We start from the raw sequence: 18,857 nt of genomic DNA, 5'->3' as shown, positions 1-18,857 counted from the left end.
TCACTTGATCTCAAGGCACTTTTCTCACTTTAGCACCCATCACGGTGCAGAGAGCAAGAGAAAGAAAGAGGGCTGCAGTTTTAGAGTGAATGTAAATGTACTTTATTTATACAGCCCTTTACAACAATCCTTTCGGTGTACCAAAGTGCTTTATAGCAGGTAATAAATAAAAAGAAGAATAAATAAAAACAATTAAAAACAATAAAAACAGTGAGAGCAATAAAATACAGCAAAATCAAATAAGATAAAATAAGATAAAAAATGTCATCACGCTACTGGGTATTAAAAGCCATCCTAAATAAATAGGTTTTGAGCCTAGATTTGAAGAGGCCCAGGTCAGAAATAAGACACATCTCGGCGGAGAGCTTATTCCAGAGCCTGGGAGCAGCAACAGAAAAGGCTCGGTCACCCCAGTGTTTATATTTTGACCTGGGCACTTCAAGCAATAGTTGGTTAGTTGACCTCAGAGCTCTACCAGGATTACGGACAGTTAAAAGCTCCAGGTCCATCCTTGTTCTCTTCACGGTTTTTAAAGTGGACACTGCCATTCAGCAGTTAAAAACAATATTCAAAGTTTGCACTCACTCCGCAACTCAACTACGGAGACAGCAGTAGTGGTCATGCGAGTGAGCAATGAGCAAATTAATAGAGCAGGCGGCTGTAATGTGTAATCTGCCAGCTGTGTGGCCACTGGCCAGCCCTGTGACTGAGTAGTTCAGTCACGCACCACGCCATGTTCAAGGACACCCTAGCCCCATTTGCACTGCCATATGGATGCAGGGATCCTGCGCCAATTTGCTGCCTCTGTGTGAATTTCTCAGAGGCGGCGAGAGGTGAAATTTCGCTACGGCACAGATCCGCCCCCAGAGGTAGCATCAGAGGCGTATTATTGCCGAACCAAGCCAATGTGAATGGATCAGCCGGCTGCGCGTATAGAGGGTGTGTCGATCGGACAGTCTGATAACAGGTCAACTAAATAAATAAAGAGAAATGTCACACAAAGCAACGTTACATGATCAAACAGAAGTAACGTAGTAAATGCAACTGTCTTTGGCAGCTTATGGACAAAAATACCGCAGATATGCGTGAAGAAGCGTCCGTCCTCCCGCCTGTCCTACCGACTCTTCGTCACATGTCTGCCCAAAAAACAGTGACTCACCAAGTGTTTGGTGTAAAAAACAAACAAAAAAAAAAAAACCCTGCAACAGTCAGCCCTCCCGACCAAGACTTTCAGTGAACCTTCCCCCAGAAAACAGCCTCCGTCCAAACGAGTGAGAGAGTCAGACAGCATCCAGTTTACTAATGGTGATTATGTAATTTAGAGTTTAAAACGTAACTTTGTCACTTTCCAGGATGCATGATGTGTAAGGATCTCAATCAAAAACACATTATAACAGCGTCCATATGATTATAAACAGTCAGTGGGTACATGTTTAGATTGACAGGAGGACACCTGGGAAACACCTCGAAAAAAAAAAACAGACATTACGGACTGACAATTTTCTTGAGCCGTTACAACTTTTGTTCCCTCAATTTACATCATAAAAATTACACAATGATGACAACAAATGTTACGAGTTAATTTTTTTTGTAATTTATTGAAATTAAAAAAGGTGAGGTAGAACAAGTAAACAATATTTAACAAATATTAAAAACAGGTGAGGTAGAAAACGAATTGCAGAGGTTGCAGCAAGCCTTTCCAGGAGTGAGGCTCTGTGAAATGCTGCCCCACTGGATTGGTTTTCTGCTCTGCCATTTCTTTAAAGAGAATAAACAAAAACACATATCAGTGTCAATCTTGTGCAATCATCTTACATTCATATCCCCCACTTATGTGTGCATTATATGGATGGGTGCATATGGTTAACTGTGCAAGGGTAATAGGCTTCCACATCTACAACACAGACTTGCTGATGCATTGCTTGCTGACATATTATAAGACAGATATTATCAGGTCATCACAAAATGTCTTTTGTCAACACATTTAAATAATTTAAGAGAACAATAAATAAATAAGTAGCCATTGAAATAAAGTGCTTGATTTGTAATTTAAGACTGCCATGGTATCAATTTTTCTACATAAAATAAAATGAGCATGTCTTAGGCTACTACACATACTAGTAGGTCTAAACGAAAATGTAAAAGAAGCTGCCAGAATGGCAACCCCAGAAAATAAATTAGCAGAGGAAAATAACGTGATGTCAGATGCGCATTAAGCAACAAACTGTTCAAGTTTCTGTTCTAAATTGCATCAGCGTTAACAGGAATTAATATTCAACCACGTATAAAACTGCTTCTCAAAGTTTTGAAAGCTCTCTTTCAGTCGGCGCAGCACTCTCATATATGGCTGTGATGTGTGTGTCCCACTGAGTGAGACGCACACACACAAACTTCTGTTTGGTAGCTGACGCTGACTAAAAAACGTAACCACCATTGAACTGGATTGGTAATGCTAAAGTGTGCAAACGGCTCTAAACACTAGTAAGGCCATCACGGTGCACTTGTCTGGTACATGATAAATGTTAACACCAATTACAAACATATCTCTTATCATTAAAGCTCTTCTTGAGGGGGGATTGCGCTATGATATCACTGTGATGGCAAAGGAACTCCGCTCCAAGTAGGGAGAGAGAGACACACACAGCCCGCTCCAAGTAGGGAGAGGGAGAAAGAAACACACAAACATGCGTCAAACCTCCAGCCAGGTGGTCGCTAAATAAAACTGCTACAACACCACGGAACAACGTCGGCATTACTTAATCCCATGACCAGTGTTCTTGACAGCTACCGTATGAATACATATAGCCACAATGGCAAGCAGTTTTATAGACAGGGCATTCGGCATTCCCATTTACCATATGGACCACAAACTTGCTTAACTATAGTTTCAAGCAAAACACATATAGAGCATGCATTTGGCATTCGTGTTTCCACTTTCAAAGTGTATGGCAATATTTCAGCGAAGTTGAACAGTTAAAAGATGCTTTGAAAGTTTAAAACTTACCGTGAGCGGGCTTCCAGCACTCTCCTAGTGGGGGAGTGGCTATGCATTGTCTGCACATGCACTGCAGCGCCTCCAGCAACACGGAGCTGCCTGTGGACGCCTGTCTGTAAATAATGCCGGATCTGCGAACGCAGCAGCCCGCATTGGCCGATGCCGATACACGTAAAAAACCCGCAAAAATCGGCCAATAATATCGGCCTGTCGATGTATCGGCCGTTCACCATGCTGTGCCAAATTGCTTCTCCCATCAAACCAGTTATAGTGCGCCGAGCCATGCCCCTGATGGACCTGCTAAAGCTTTAAGAACCCTTTAGTTTCTCTCATTCCGTATTTTCAAACATCTGCTGTATTTTTCTGTTGGGTGTTCACTTCCAGCTGTTTCATGCGTCATGTTTAGTTACTGTGGGTGAAAACAATGTTTCCTGTAATGCTGCTTCATCATAAAAGCTTTGAACTACAGAAGCTTTTTGAATGACTATAACTATGTGAAGAAGTTATACAGAGTGATATGCGTTTGATTCTTTAATCAAGACAAGCGTGGCATTAGTTAAATACACTTTCAAGCAGGTAGTTCAGTTGTGGTGGAAAAAGCAAATGTTACACCGAGTCAAACTTAGTAGTGCCAGGCTGGCAGTTGTATATGGAAAGCACCAAGTCCAATTCCAACAAGGAATAGAAATGCAAAGCTACAGAATGCAGCGTTTCCCCTATATGCACCTAGCAGCAGCGGACCGCCACTGCTGAAATATGACCGCCGCAGCTGATTTTTTTTTTTTTTTTTTTTTTTTTTTTAACGAGGCGAGGTGAAGAGTGGGCTCAGTCTTGTCTCTTTAGAAACTAACGTTATATCATTCTGCACCATGGACGCTTCATATCCAGGTCAATCCCACACCTGTTTGAAACAATTTAGGAAAATAAATCACGAACCACAGTGGGCCACCTTTTGAGAATATGAAGCCTGTTACGTTATTTCTTACAGCTGTTAGAATGATGAACCTTAATTATAACAATTTCGGCTGCCAGTATCCATGGTTTTATTGTCATATTATGCTTGGCAACTATCATTGTCTGTCAAAGAAACTTTGCAAGCGGTCTCCTTCGCTACATTAATCCAGATATACCGTTACCTGTTGATGCAGGTGATGCGCCGCGCTAAACTCTGCTATTCCGTGCCGTGCTGCGCTGTCTCTCAGCATACACCACAACGGAGGTAACGTTAGCTCCAGGTTTGGAGAAGGTGCAACAAGAAACTTTGAATGTACTTGATAATGTCAGCACAACGGGTTTAACAAGCACCGGGTAGATGTCATGAAGCAAGCAACACTGATCACAGATTCAGGATTATCATTCGGGGTAGATGGATTTGTGCCGAGTTCACAAGTAAGGACTCCGACTTTGAGTTGCGTTCCAGTGTACTTTTTCTAGTAGGAGGTCAGAAAATTCCTACTGTCTTGAATGCAGCGTTACTATGCGCAAGGGCCACTGTGAAGCGCGAAAGCTGTCAATCTCAAGTTACTGACAGATTACTTCACAGAAGCACAGGCATTTTGGACTGTTCTAGTATTTGTGTTATGTGATTTTACTGTATATGGTTGGTTGTTAATATTTTTGTTGTGAAATTATTGTGAAGTTGTTTTAAGTACTTTTATTGTGTGAAATAAAAGTGTATTTTCCTAAAGCTCGTGACACCATATGTAAGCTAGACAGATATTTTCCCTGCTCATTACTGTGCACAAATGTACCGTTACCTACTTAAGCTTAAAGAGCCCCTCTGGTGCCAGCAGACACATAGAAACCTCACGGCAGGGTGCGCTTTGCCCTCAGCGCCTTGCGCTTTGCACCTTGATTTTGCATGCGGGCAAACACTCACCTCCACTGCTACATGCTACAAATCCATCCTAGGGGAAACACTGGAATGATGCACTGCAGAAAATTAAGAGTTTATCTCATAAATAGCATGATCATGAATAGGGCTGCCATGATTCGTCAACGTTGTCGATAAAAATCGATAATAGAAATGGTCGACAATGAATTCCATGTTGATTTTAAACCTGGTCTGTCCACCATGACAGGTTTATGTCCAGGTTGTATCACACAGTCCATGTTTACAACTTGAACTTGGACAACTCTGAATGCTTTATTTTCAGCTGTGTATCTACAAACGTCAGTCGTTAAAACAGTTAGATTTCAGACTGTTGAGAATTGTAAAGTTCGTTTGCAACAGACTGTGCAGTTGACCAATGAATGTACTTCACAAAATGCACTTAGTATTTGTTTTGTTTACCGTTTTTACTGCTGCTAATGTGCCTGCCCTTGGTTTACAGGAAAAAATGTTTACTTGATTTTAATTTATTATTTATTTTTCATAAAACACATTTGCCTGTCCTTAAAAAAATGGACAGAGGTTTATTTATTTATGGACTTATGTCTATACTGACCGAGCACTGTGCTTAATTGGTTTTAGATAGGACATTTTTATTTACTTTTTGTATGAACCGGCCTATCAGCAGCAAAGTTGAATAAAAGATGCATTTTTCATTGAAGTACCCATCTTTCTTGTGTTTATTATCATTTGCCACATAAATTTAGCATGAGGTTGCTTTAATTAAGAAAAATTTAATAATTATCCGATTAGTCGACTAATTGTTTCAATAGTCGGTGACTAGTCGACTATTAAAATAGTCCTTAGTTGCAGCCCTAATCATGAATAAGAAATTATGGAAAATATAAAATGTAGAAAGTTATCAAATAACACTGAGCTTTGGCTCTGCTGCCAGGTGATTAGTCCAATCCTCACAATGTACTTTTACTACACATCTCTGGCTATATGATGTTGGCAACAGGTTGATATTGACTATAGCTCTAAGATCTGTGCTATCAACCTATTGCTTTCAATCTTGGTCAACGTTGACTGAGGGACCAGATAATCATTGTCTTGTTTTAAAATTACTAGTGTAGTGCCCGTAAGAAAAGTGTATTCCTATAAAAAAAAGTGGGAGGTTAAGTAGCTTTTTCACGGATGGCCAAATGAGGCTGTGTTTGAAGGTGGGACGTCAGGGATATTTAGGTTTGTTGTAAAATCCGATATTCCAGGGTATAATTGGCCGTTTTTGACTATTTTTGATTTTGCCATTATATTTCACCTTAAAAACTATTTACTTGGTGTCATTATTTTCAGTACAACCTCACATGTGTGACTGTACAGTTATTTTTTTTATTTTGATATACTGTATTAACACAATGGACCTAAAATCACAAAAAAACAAAATCAGAGTAGAAAAAGTTAGATTTTTTTACTGTGAAAACCACAAATATGTTTAACCATTTTTTTTTTTTTTACTTATAATGCAAATATAAATTGTTGGTTGCTAAATTTGTGCATACATTTTAAACATTTACGAAGTCATATGTAACTATTTACATTTAAATGCAGGCAATGCTCAGGTCTGCCTGTGCTCCTTCCAGCTGAATTAAAGTCCGTGTAAACCAAAATCAGCCATTTTCTTCTAAACACATCAAACAGGTCATAAATGTGTTTACTTAAAACATGTAAAAGCCATTCGGCCATGTAGAATTTAATTTTGGAGCAAGGCTCACAAACAGTTTTTCAACATTTCTGTGTTCAGGATTTAATGGGCGGGTCAGAAATCATGCAAATCATGGCCGCGTTACGTAACGCGGCCATATGATTTGCATAAACCCAGCCCTGCTGCGGAAGTGCTATAAATACGTTCAGCGCATCAGCTTCAGCGGTTCTCCCACTCGCTCTCCAGTCTCGGATAGCATTGCTTACAATAGTTTGCAGCTAGCTAACCAGTCAACCAGTCAGCTAACCAGTCATGTCTCCTCCACATCGCTCTGCATCTTTCCTGGATGCCACAGTGTGCAGGGTGACAGCGCTGTTATCTTATTTAAGTTTCCTTCGGATGACAACGTAAGGAAACGGGGGAGTCCGTTGACGCTGGTCAACTCCGTACCGGCTTGCATCCTCTCCTCCCGCCTACGAGGAGATGTGGCCGCTGCTGACACTCTCCGTCCCGCTGACGGTGGGTCCCACCGGCATAATGTGGCCGCTGCCGTCAGCGGGACAGAGTGGGTCGGCTGCAGCTGCGGTGGTGGCGGCGGCGGCGGCCACATTATGCCGGGTCCCACCGGCGGTATGTGGCGGTAGTATCAGGGCCGCATTATTGGTGAGCCGTCCCAGTGTGAACGGATAATCCAGAGGCGCGGAGCGAGGGCGTGTCGGTCTGACAGTCTGATAACTGCACAGGTCCTTCACTTAACTAAATACAGAGAAATGTCCCACAAAGCAACGTTACAGGACCGAACAAAAGTAACGTAGTAACTCTAACTGTCTTTAGCAACTCATATGAGGAAGTGACTAGAAACTAAAGAAACTAATTTTATATACTTAACAATTTTTTTAATCTTTCAAATTTGGCTCAGTGGTCAATGATGCATGTTTCTTTGGTGTGACAAACTCATAACACAATTTTTTTGCCGCTTTACACGGACTTTAAGGAGCTGGACTGCCTGCTCCACCTTCTCATTGTTCTGACTCATTAAACAACAAACCGACTCCACTACACACTAAACACACTACACCAAACACTACATAACACACTAACTATACACTCCTAACACGCTAAATGTCACAAATCTCTCAACTCTCAATATTGCTGTCTATACACAGACTGTCGTTGCCTGTCAATCATCCGCATACGTCCCTCCCACAGCTTCCCGTTCCTCAACAACCAAACTTGCTGCTTGGACACTTTCGTGACAAAAGCCCGTTTTTACCGTTTCTTCCTGCACCAGACACAAAGCAAACGTGATGGCAATGTTTGCGAAAAAGCGTGGCGGACATTAGTTACTCTAAATCCGGTTTTGGACATGCCGATGCATCCGGTCCGTCGCCTCGGGAGGTGGGCCGTGTAGCTAGCGGCTAGCTACACACGAACATCCACAGATTCCGATTTCACTTTGTTGTCCGCGCGTCTCCGGATCTCCTCAGACCCGAACAGACTCGGTCCGGGCTCGTTTAATCTCATTAATCCACAACAGTCAGTTTAGATGCACAGAACAGAACGGGACCTAACCGCCGGCAAAATCCCGGTCCAGCTCGCGCCGCTGCAGGTATAAATCCGCTTGTTTCTTCAGGTATGTCGTGGGCTTGAGCTCTGCAACGATTGGCTCTGGTGCGCACGTGGCCACGGTGTGCAGTGATTGGCTCTGGTGCGCACGTGACTGTGGTGGCTCCGGTGGACAATGCTTGCAAAATTTGTAAAGCATTTATGAAATAATTTATTCACGGTATCATTGCAGTCCAAGCAAATGCTTAGTTGCACACCACTAAACCACGCAGCAGCCATGTTGAAAGTCTCAGGTCAGTGTGATCCTGATCCGCAGAGATATTTGACTAACAGACACACACACACACATACAGATTCCTTGCTTTTATAGAGAGATGAGCACCCGCCAGTGTCATTTCAACTATAAAGTGTCTGGTCTGTGTGTGAGGTTGCTGCCAGAAAACATAAGTCTCTCTGACTTATGGGAAACACTGTTGATTTCATATGTTAAAAGAGATAATTGGTTCTAACCACAGTGATTTTTAGAAGGAATAATCAAACGTAATTTCTGGCCAATTTTGACAGGTTTATATAAATATTATGCATTTGTGTTTGAATTATTTGTTGATTTTCTTCCCCTACATAATACTGCTGTACTGCACGGTTCACCAGAACACTTCAAATCTCCTACCATTGCTATATTTTGTGAGGGTTTTTTAAAGAGGGAAGCTGAGTGAATATTAGTGCTCCAATTTGGCTTTTAGGTCGTTTCATAACCAGCACAAATATAACCTGGCATGTGTACATGATGCAAGTGAGCAAACAGTATCAGGACGATCCCTCCGCAAATGCTTCACACCATCTTCCTCCTCAAGGTGACTTTTGAGACTTTGCAGGCCAAAACTGAGCCAAGCTGATTGCTGCCCCAAAGCCCTCGGCTTTGAAGCTGGACCCAACAAAGTCAGCTACAATTATAGTCCTCAATAAATCACACCGACGAAAATGTCAGTAGAACATCGTTTTTTAATCTATAGCTTTGTCTTACTACATATGTACATATATATTATAGCTGTCAAATTCCTCTTAAAACTGTTAATTTTGTTGACACACAATACGAGCTGAAGTGTATGGCCAGCACATTGGTGTGAAGCAACTCCATGCTTCTCTTTCAGGATCCTGAGAGCTGCCACCACATTTGCAGCATGATCATGGACAACAGCCAGTACATCACTGAGAGAGAAACCAAACTTCTCTGCTGCCTTTTCCACCCAGCCAGCGATATTTTCTGCTGTGTGGCGCTCCTCAAGTGGCATCGTAGTCAGGTTGTATGAAGTCAGCTCCCAGTCCGTATCAATAAAATGGCAGGTGATTCCTAAATATGCCTCTGTAGCGATGCTTGTCCAAGCATCAGTTGTCAATGTGATTTTTGATTTTGCATTTCTTAGTTTGGCTTTCACCTCCTCAAAGGTGGTCTCATACATGGAGGGAAGTGTGTATCCTGGATGAAATGTGTTGATCATGTCACGGAAACCTTGACCCTCAACAATAGCAAGGGGTCTCATGTCTTTGATGATCATATGAAAGATGCTGTCAGACAGCTCAGCAGCCATCTGGGGTGTGCATGAGCTTGGATTTTTCTTATGAAAAAAATCCTCCACACTGCTTTGCTTCTTCCTGAAAGACACACAAAGCACATAAGTATAATGATAATTTTAAAAAATCCAGTTTCCACACTGCTGCTGTGTTTGTTATTGAATACGTCACTTAAACTGTACAAATGTTATGACGGGGACTTATTTCATTTCTGAATTTATATCCAGTTAAGTTAATCACTTGCAAATGTGTATTTGCATCAGTGGGGCAAGACAAATAAATAAATAAATAAATATATACAAGTTAAATAAATAAATAAGACAAATAAATGAAACTATTTACAACAGTGTGTGACGCCGTTTTCTCACTCATACATAGCTGTTCAAATAAGCCGAAATATAGATGGCCGAAACACAGCGTAAGATGATGCAATGTTTAACATTACATTAGATTACTATAACGGGTTATAGTAGTGAAACCCGTTATACCCAACAACTTCTGGGTGACTATAACAGAAGTAACTTTAAAACAGGACTTACGGTGCTGTTTGGCTGCCGCCTTGAGAGATCACTCCGGGATGCTTCCTCTTTAGATGCTCCTGCATCGCTGTTGTGCTGCCGTGATATGCCATCTCGGCCTTGCACAGCGTGCAAAACACCAGTCTAGCAATGTGGTGTTGTTCGACGTCATAGACTGCGTAATTACGACGACATGCATCGTCGTAATTACGTAGTCTATGACGTCGAATCGCCCCAGCCCTTATATCGATTCAGTAATAACTAGTAATAAACAAATAATTCAGTACCTGTTTTACTGTTGTCACGGTACCAAAATTATGACTGTGCTCTAATCAGACCATTTTCTAATAATATAAATTACAATATATATTATAAATTGACAAAAATGTACACGCTATGATTATATTACTAGTAGAGATGTACCGATCAGGATTTTTGGGGCCGATCACCGATCACCAAAAGCAGTATCTGCCGATCCCGATGTTGCCGATCACCGATCACAGCGTCAAATCCATAAATTCTTCTATATTGTTGTCTTGTGTAACTTTCATATATTTAATTAATGATTCTAACACAACATTGACATTGTATTATTAAGAATAAAAATTAGGAGATGAGAAAGTATCATGAATTGACCACTGTTTTATTGCAGGCTGAGGCAATGTGCAATATTTCACACTCTAGAGACTCTCTTAGAGACAACTTGGACTCAGCTTACATAGAGTAACTGTAGCTTACTAGTGGGAATGCATGCAGTCAGGGTGGGAATTTTGTCATTTTAGGGGCAAGTCCATTTGGCCTTCACTTTTTTTTTTCAGGGGCACCAAGACCACATGACAGGGCACAAAGGCCACTGAGTAAAATGTGTTGATTTACCTTTCAGACTGATACCATAACATCCTAATTTATGATAAGACATGGATTGTGTATTAAAACATTTTTTAATACCAAAATCAAGTTAAAGTTACATTAGAAAGTAGTTTTTGTTAAGTAGGGTTAGGGTGAGGTGGGTTTTGTGACACCTCACTGAATATTAGTGTTATTGAATATTTCTCCCAATAGAAGTTCCCCAGAATTATGGCAAAGCACATTTTTTCCAAACAAAAAATTGTAGAATAACCAGCAGGAGACCACTGATGTGTGGAGGGATTTTGGTGACACTACACTCTGAATAATAGTGAAGTTTTTTGTAGTTTCTCTTTTCGGTGTTGCACTTTGTAGACGGTCCCTGCGCCTTCGTCTCACAGACGGCAGACCATAGAGACCCGGAGTTAATGTCCAAAAGCTCGTTTTGATTAACATACGGTTGTAGCTCGTTGTCTTCCTCACTACGGTAGGAAAGTTCTGTCGTTTGTGGTTTAACAAGGTTTCACTTATGAGTTATTGATCCAGGAAAGTTCGAATCTGTGAATACATTTCCAACTTTACCAAACTAAATCCTACCACATAAGTCAGTTACGTATCATGTCAAAACCGGCTGCGCTCGCTCACTGTGCTGTAAGTTTCGTTCTTCTGTTTTGAGACGCTGCTGCTGTTTGAGAGGCTTTCACGTGAGATCATCGTGAAGATGAGACTCCACCTGCACGAACCGCGAACTCACTGAAGTTACTGTGAGTGACTACTGTGCACTCAGGTGGCTGCAATTAAAGGCTGCTACGCTGACCGGGCCAGGGGCACAAAGGCCACTGTGGCCGTACGATGAGATTTTTTTTGAGCTGCATCAAGGCCAAAGTGCGGGGAAACGGCGGCCATGGCCACCGTGAAATTCCTACCCTGCATGCAGTCATTGCACTGTCTCTATATTGAAACATCTGATCGGCCTGATTTGATCTATTTTGAGAACTCCGATCAAAACCGATAGGGGCATTATCGGCCGATTGCGATCGGTTGCCGATCGATCTGTGCATCTCTAATTACTAGTACTGATTGACTTAAAATAGATAACTTATAATTAGTGTTGTTGATCAGCATACTTGTGAACACCAGCGCATGTTATGGTAAAGTTCATGTTACCAGTGTGAACGTTGCGTTTGTATACAGAGATGTGTGGAACCACATTGGACTGTTAAAGAGTTAGCTTTACCCCTGACTGCCTCGTGCAACTCTGATGGTGTAAAAAGTTTGCTTGACTTCCATCCGGGGGCTATTTAACGTTATTTATCGCCAACCTGCAGCTCTTTGAACTCTTTGAACAAGTCCGCATGTCTGTCAGCTGAAAGTGGCATGAGTGTTCCTGCCGACCGTCCTAGGCTTGTTGAAAAAGCAGCAAAGCAAAAATGGAAATATTTCGCTTACGTAGCCGGCAGTAAGGGCAAGCCCACGGACACCACAAAGCCCGTCTGTAAACGATGCTTGAAATCCGTAACGACCAAGAGAGTAGGGCTGCAGGATATATCGTTTGAGCATCGAGATCGCGATGTACGTGTGTGCAATAGTCACATCGCAGAGCCTGCGATGTAGGACGCAAATGAACTCATTTAATTTCAAGGGTACCTGACACACAGCGATCCACCAATCACATTAGTTCTTAATCAGTGTGCCAAAGCAGACCAGCCCCTGCACATGGAGTGAGTCGCTGGTAACAACATTGAAAAATGAGCAACAAACAAGAGAAAATCGTGAAAATGAAGACTTAGTGCCAAAAAGAAAAGCAACGTTAGTTATCTGGAATTTTTTCAGCTACAAGAAGGATGATATTGACCAAACACGTGTTATGTGTCGACAGTGCCTTGCATCTGTTGCCACAACGAGAGGTAACACAACTAATTTGTTTGACAATTTACGTCGGTACCACACAGCAGAGTCCTGTAGAGGTCTTATTTTGAAAACCCGCCCTTACACGCCATACTTAAAACTGCATCCGACCCGTTTTCCTACAGTAGCACAAATTACATTTCGCACCCGAGCCGACCCGCTATGAATTGTTACCGATGCCCGACCCACACCCGAAGGAAAATTAGACGGACGGAATTTTTTTAAGTGAAAGTAAGCCAGCTGGGGAATGGGAGTTCTGGGAGGGCGCAAGCACGCATGAATGAGCTCATATGAAATATAAATGCTTATCATTTTGAAATGCAGCATAACATAAAGTGCTATTCATGTAATCTGATGAAAATTCCTGTTTTTTCTTCATATATATATATATATATATATATATATATATATATATAGATATATATAGATATATAGAGAGATATACTATATATATATATATATATATATATATATATATATATATATATATATATATATATATATATATATATATATATATATATATATATATATATATATATATATATCTATCTATCTATCTATCTATCTATCTATCTATCTATCAGGGTTAAAAAAAAAAAGTCAGTTTTTTCCAATATGGTGCAGCCCTATAAGAGAGCCAACACATCTGTCTCCCTCTGCTCTGTGACTGTCTGTCACCGTGAAATCACGCCCACTGTCTGCAGGCAGTGAGGAAGCAGAGAGAAGCTGCACACAGACACGCTGCCCCGGAAGAAAATTTTGAATATTTCATATTTAAAAGCATCAATCTGGTGCATTTTGAGAGAAAATTCAAGCAGAATTACAAGACAGTATGAATGTATGATAAAGTATCTATCTGTACATGGTCACATTATGCTATGCAAGTAATGAGACTGACAACTTCTCTCATGAAATGCGCAACAGCACAACTTTAATAGCGCAATCTGCCGCATAATGAAAAAAGCAAGCCCTTAAAGAGTGTGTTTTGACTAGATGAATATGGGTTTTGAAAAAGTTGCTGTCCCTCTGCTTGGAAGAAAGGTGCTGACAACGCGTGTTAATGCTATGACCTGCACCTTCTTCTTTTGCACTTCTGTTTGACAGTGTGCCTGCAGTGCATGGCTGCCCTTGTTTGCATAGTTTATAGCCGTTTTTATACTGGGCAGCAAGCCGCCAATGTGGCCATCCTTTTTCATTTTCATTTCTTTTTCTTACTTTCATTTTTAAAAAGAAAAAGAGTCTGCATGCACAGCGTGTCAGGTACCTAGGGATGGGTACCTTTATCATTTGAACCGATACGGTACCGATATTCAGTACCTGCGAATCGGTACCTGTATATATTGGTACCTGTTTTTTGTGCGGACCTGTAGACTGAACATATAAGGAGTAGTTCATATTTATAGTCATCAGAGAACGTTACGTTGTTTTTGGTTCCTATCTGTTTCCTGAATATATCCGTACGTGTGTGATTGTGTAAATGAGAGGCATTAACTTATGGCACTTTGTAGAAGTGAGCTTTATAAAGTTCACTTCATTGACTTGTATTAGTTCACGGGGCTGAGCTGCCTCCTCCAATGGCGGTCAATGAGGCATCTTTGTATATATGTCTATGGTGCGACCCACAGCCAGGGAGTTTTTAAACCAGGAAACAGCTGATCACAGCAGTCAGTCCATCACTTTATCCGCGGACATCAAGATGAGCAACTGGACAGCTGTGGAGATCCAGGAGATGCTAGTGTCTCCTGGGTCTCTGTAGCTGTCTTCGCTGTCCGCTTGTGTCGTAGCACCAAGCTACTACCGGTCGCTACTTTCAATTTAAAAGCCCCCTGCTAAGAACCCAGTTCTAAACTCCAATGGGGTGCAATGTAAAGCTCTTATTTTAAAGACAAATTTGTTGTCTTTCTGACAGAGAATGCAACGTACTTTACGTTCAGTCCATGTCCCGTCCATACCGTACTTCCGCTCTAACTGACGCCCGTGAAGGTGCGTTCAGGTACCGGCTCTGCGATGTGACTATTGCACACACGTACATCGCGATGGCGATGCTCAAACGATATATCGTGCAGACCTAGCACACATTGTGTTTAATTATAAAATAGTGCAACCATAGTTAAGCAAAGAAAGTGCTATCGTTTTGGGGACTGCATGGTACATTTTTGTTGGACATTTTGTCTGATTCAGAGGATTTGCTGAATCGATATTGAATTGGGAAAAAAATATATTGCAATGCAGTGATGAATCAATATTTTTAAGCACCTCTGTTGTGTACCTTTACAAGTGTCAAGTCGGACATTGTATTATTATGACATTCAGGTCAGTATGTCCATCTGTTGTTGCTACTTGGGATTTCAGCATATTTTTAGTAGCATGCCGTACCTTTGAGGTTATTCAAGAGAATATTACGGACTGTATTTGTCATTGTTTGTTAGATTGATACAATAATAAACACACATTTGCATAAAGCAAGTATATTTGTTCCCTTCCATGTTGATAAGAGTATCAGAAACTTGATACATATTCCTTGACGGTACATTTAGAAGAGATACAAAATACGCAACTAATGGACTATGGAGTCATGCGATTAAATATTAATTGATTGACGGGCCTTATAATATTATGGTAAATTACCAAACATGAAGAAATATGTTTTATTTATATGATAGATGTGATTTATAAAATGTTTACACGTTTACTTACTTGACATCTTTGCTGGAGGAGGGACTCAGGAGAGCAGGCTATTTCTTATACACACTGGTTACCCTGGATGATAAAACACGAGGAAAAAAACAAAACAAAAACACACAAATGAGATTCACTACAATCACTCCAATATTGCAATTGGTAGTTCTGCAGACCAAGTACCAAAAACGACAGCGGTAGATGACTGAAAGTGACGAACACCGACAATGATTAATGAAACAATGGCTGACGGGGCTTGTACAGCTTCGATAACGTTAGCTTACCCGGCCTGGCCTTCTAGCCAACCTTGCTGACACAATGACAGATTCTCTCAATAATAATAATATTCAAGCACTTATCTTAATCAATGGATTTTCTAGTAATAGTGATCTAAAAACGACACAACAGACAAAACACGAGTTTCTTCAGTCTGGTTCCCACTTCTGAAGAGAGCAACACTGGTCATATGTTTGAATAAACCTCTCTGTTGAAGCTAACAGTTAGTGAGCTAACGGACAATACAGCTCCAGCTACCGCCTAGCGCATGGGTGTAATGAGCGAACTTAGCCGTTCCAGCGAGGTTAGATAATGGCAAAACAAAGACATTAAGGTCGTTTTACATCACACTTACAAACTGGTATAAATGTAACATTCCCAAAGAAATTATTTTGGACACAACGTAACCAAACTCACTCAGCTCTTTGTTCCTCTGCAGGCAAGGCCGCTTCTTTCGCTCACACTCACACAGGAAGTGATGTATGTCTATGGTCTGGCCCGTTCTTCTTCTTCTTCTTCTTCATCTTCTTTTTCTTCTTCTTCTTGTTTTACGGCGGTTGGCATCCAGCTTAATGGCGCATTACCGCCACCTTCTGCTCCGGAGTGTGGATCAAACAATAGACTTACAATACAATTCCCTTCAAAAATAAAACAAAACAAAACCCCAGAACAAATAAAAATACATAAACACACACACACACACACTTGCTACATCAGTCAGTCACCCTATTCCTGCTTATCCATCATATCCTATGAAAAATCCCTGTATCCCTTAAGAAAGCTAACACTACCCAGACCTGTGCTCTCACCTAATCCTTTTAATGTAAATTCTTGCACCCCTATTTCCTCCAGACACATATATATGTCTGCACAGGGTGTTTTATTTTGAAGATTTGCCTGATCCTCTATGCTGTTCCTGTGCCTCTGACTTCCTGCCGGCGCGATCAGCTCTGTGCAGCTTGTTGTGGCTTCCTTAAAAAATAGACCAGGCAGCCTGAGACCAAAGCAGCCGTACCAGGCTTGACTTGACTGATCGCAGTCGCTTGTGATTAGTAACACACCATCTGCTACTAGCGGATGAAGAGTTATGGCAGGTTAACAAGGGGATGCTTTTTGGTAATTTTGCTAACAAGGGGAACAGCATCCCCCCTCATACCCTCAGAGGCGGGGCTCCCATGGTGGCACCCGCCCCCCCTATAATCTGATTGGCCACCCCGTGTGCCCCCCAATGGTCACTGACTCGGGGTAATGTCGCTACCGTCGCTGCATGTTAAAACGGAGGCAAACCCGAAACCTTGTGTGACTAGACTGTGTTAAGAACTCATAAAGGCTTTTATTTTGGACAGAACAGACAAAGGAAGTGGCTCCGCGGCTGCACTAATGAACTTTTTTGCAACGCGATGCTCCTAGGTGCACCGAGTTAACGTGTAACTCTCGCCAAAAAGCAACCAAGGCTTTATTTCTGATTGAATATGACTCAAACCTTCGTGTAAATGCATAATTACGACGAAAGAGGCACTTTTAAGATTTACCGTAGTTTCGTTTTCGGGCAAGCTAATTTTCAATGGGATGCAGCCACAACATAAAACTTTGCTCGTAGTATCACCAGGGTCTCTACACATGAACACGAGCATTGAGAACATTGTTTGTGTACGCAGAGTTTGCTAAAAAGAAGGTTTTTGGACAACTCACGTTAGCAGTAGCAATTCTGCCGCGCCGCCGTCATAGCAGACAAAAAGTGTTTATCCCTGAGGAGGTCCACCATTACTCTCCTATCTATCTCTCTATCTAATACACTAATATATACATACACACACACACACATATATATATATATATATATATATATATATATATATATATATATATATATATATATATACACACATATACATATATACACATATACATATATATATATAAACATATGTATATATGTATATATATGTATGTATATATTTTAGGGCCGGGACTTTAACGCGTTAATTACGATTAATTAATTACACAAAAATTAACGCGTTAAAAAAAAAAAAAGTAACTTGACGCATTTTAATCGCACTAATTTTTGCACCGCGTAACGTTTCTCAATGGAAGAGTTTCAGGGGTACCGATTATACTGGAGCACCAAGTTACTTTTTTCAGTAACGGGTAATCTAACTAATTGCTATTTCCATCGTTACAACGCCGTTACCGACTATTAATTGTGGTGCGTTACAAACTGAGGCTGCTGTCATCCGACTCTGCTCTCAGCCACCGGAGCTGCAGAGCTGTTTTATTTTTCCTCCGGTGAGGCAGGAGGGAGGGGCGAGGCAACCGCATAGGTGATGGTGATTGGCTTTCTAACGTTGAGTGAGAGTTCTTAAGCCAATCAGTGTCAATGTTCAGTTTACACACAAGCCACACATGCACGCAGCAGCCTCACACACACAAACTTGCAGAGGTGAACTGCAGCAAGGCGAGTCCGGAGGGAAAGTTAACGTTTTCAAAGTGGAAGTACAGACACGACTCTAACCTCCTTTGTCCACGTCCGTTGTAAGCAACTCTGATCTAATGCAGCATCTCTCAGCAGCACACGCTTCTATAAAACTAACACCGGCCAAAAACTCTGTTGCCGACGGTGTTGATGATGACAGCAGGCCAGAGGCCTGTACTACGAAGCCAGTTTAGTGGGTTAGCGAGGTATGTTGAGTCTAAAGCCAGGCTTCCCTGTACTACAAAGGTGGCTCTCTTTTAACCCGGCTAGATCACCATGGTAACTTATGCTTAGCTCATAACCTGGTCCCGACCAGGTTATGTTCAGAGTTTCAGCTTAAAATCGGCTATAAAAGCGCCGCTGTTTCACTGTGTAAATCATTTGGAGATGGCGTCACCATTCATTGAGAACCCGGTGGACCTGGGAGCAAGAATAATTCTGGCAGCACTACGATGTGAGCGGCTTCTTCGAGATCGCGCTGATCC

General features: G+C 41.4%; 1 protein-coding gene across 4 annotated transcripts in view; it reads right to left on the bottom strand.

Moving 5' to 3' along the window:
• LOC115576277 (SWI/SNF-related matrix-associated actin-dependent regulator of chromatin subfamily E member 1-like) overlaps positions 1 to 16,583 on the bottom strand; it is a 30,459-nt gene extending 13,876 nt beyond the window's left edge. Inside the window, exons 1-2 of one of the 4 annotated variants that reach the window (XM_030408796.1) lie at positions 16,317 to 16,583; positions 15,642 to 15,704 (exon numbers count right to left, since the gene is read on the bottom strand). In XM_030408796.1, coding sequence (XP_030264656.1) covers positions 15,642 to 15,648 — 7 coding nt within the window. In that variant the 5' untranslated portion in view covers positions 15,649 to 15,704; positions 16,317 to 16,583. The remainder of the gene's footprint in view (positions 1 to 15,641; positions 15,705 to 16,316) is intronic. The other 3 variants (XM_030408794.1, XM_030408797.1, XM_030408795.1) reach the window with 3 other exon arrangements.
• Between the last annotated feature and the right edge of the window lie 2,274 nt (positions 16,584 to 18,857).

This window comes from Sparus aurata, chromosome 23, assembly GCF_900880675.1.
Source record: "Sparus aurata chromosome 23, fSpaAur1.1, whole genome shotgun sequence".
NCBI lineage: Eukaryota > Metazoa > Chordata > Actinopteri > Spariformes > Sparidae > Sparus > Sparus aurata.
Note: the sequence above shows the minus strand (reverse complement) of the source record. Positions and strands in the feature narration are given on the sequence as shown.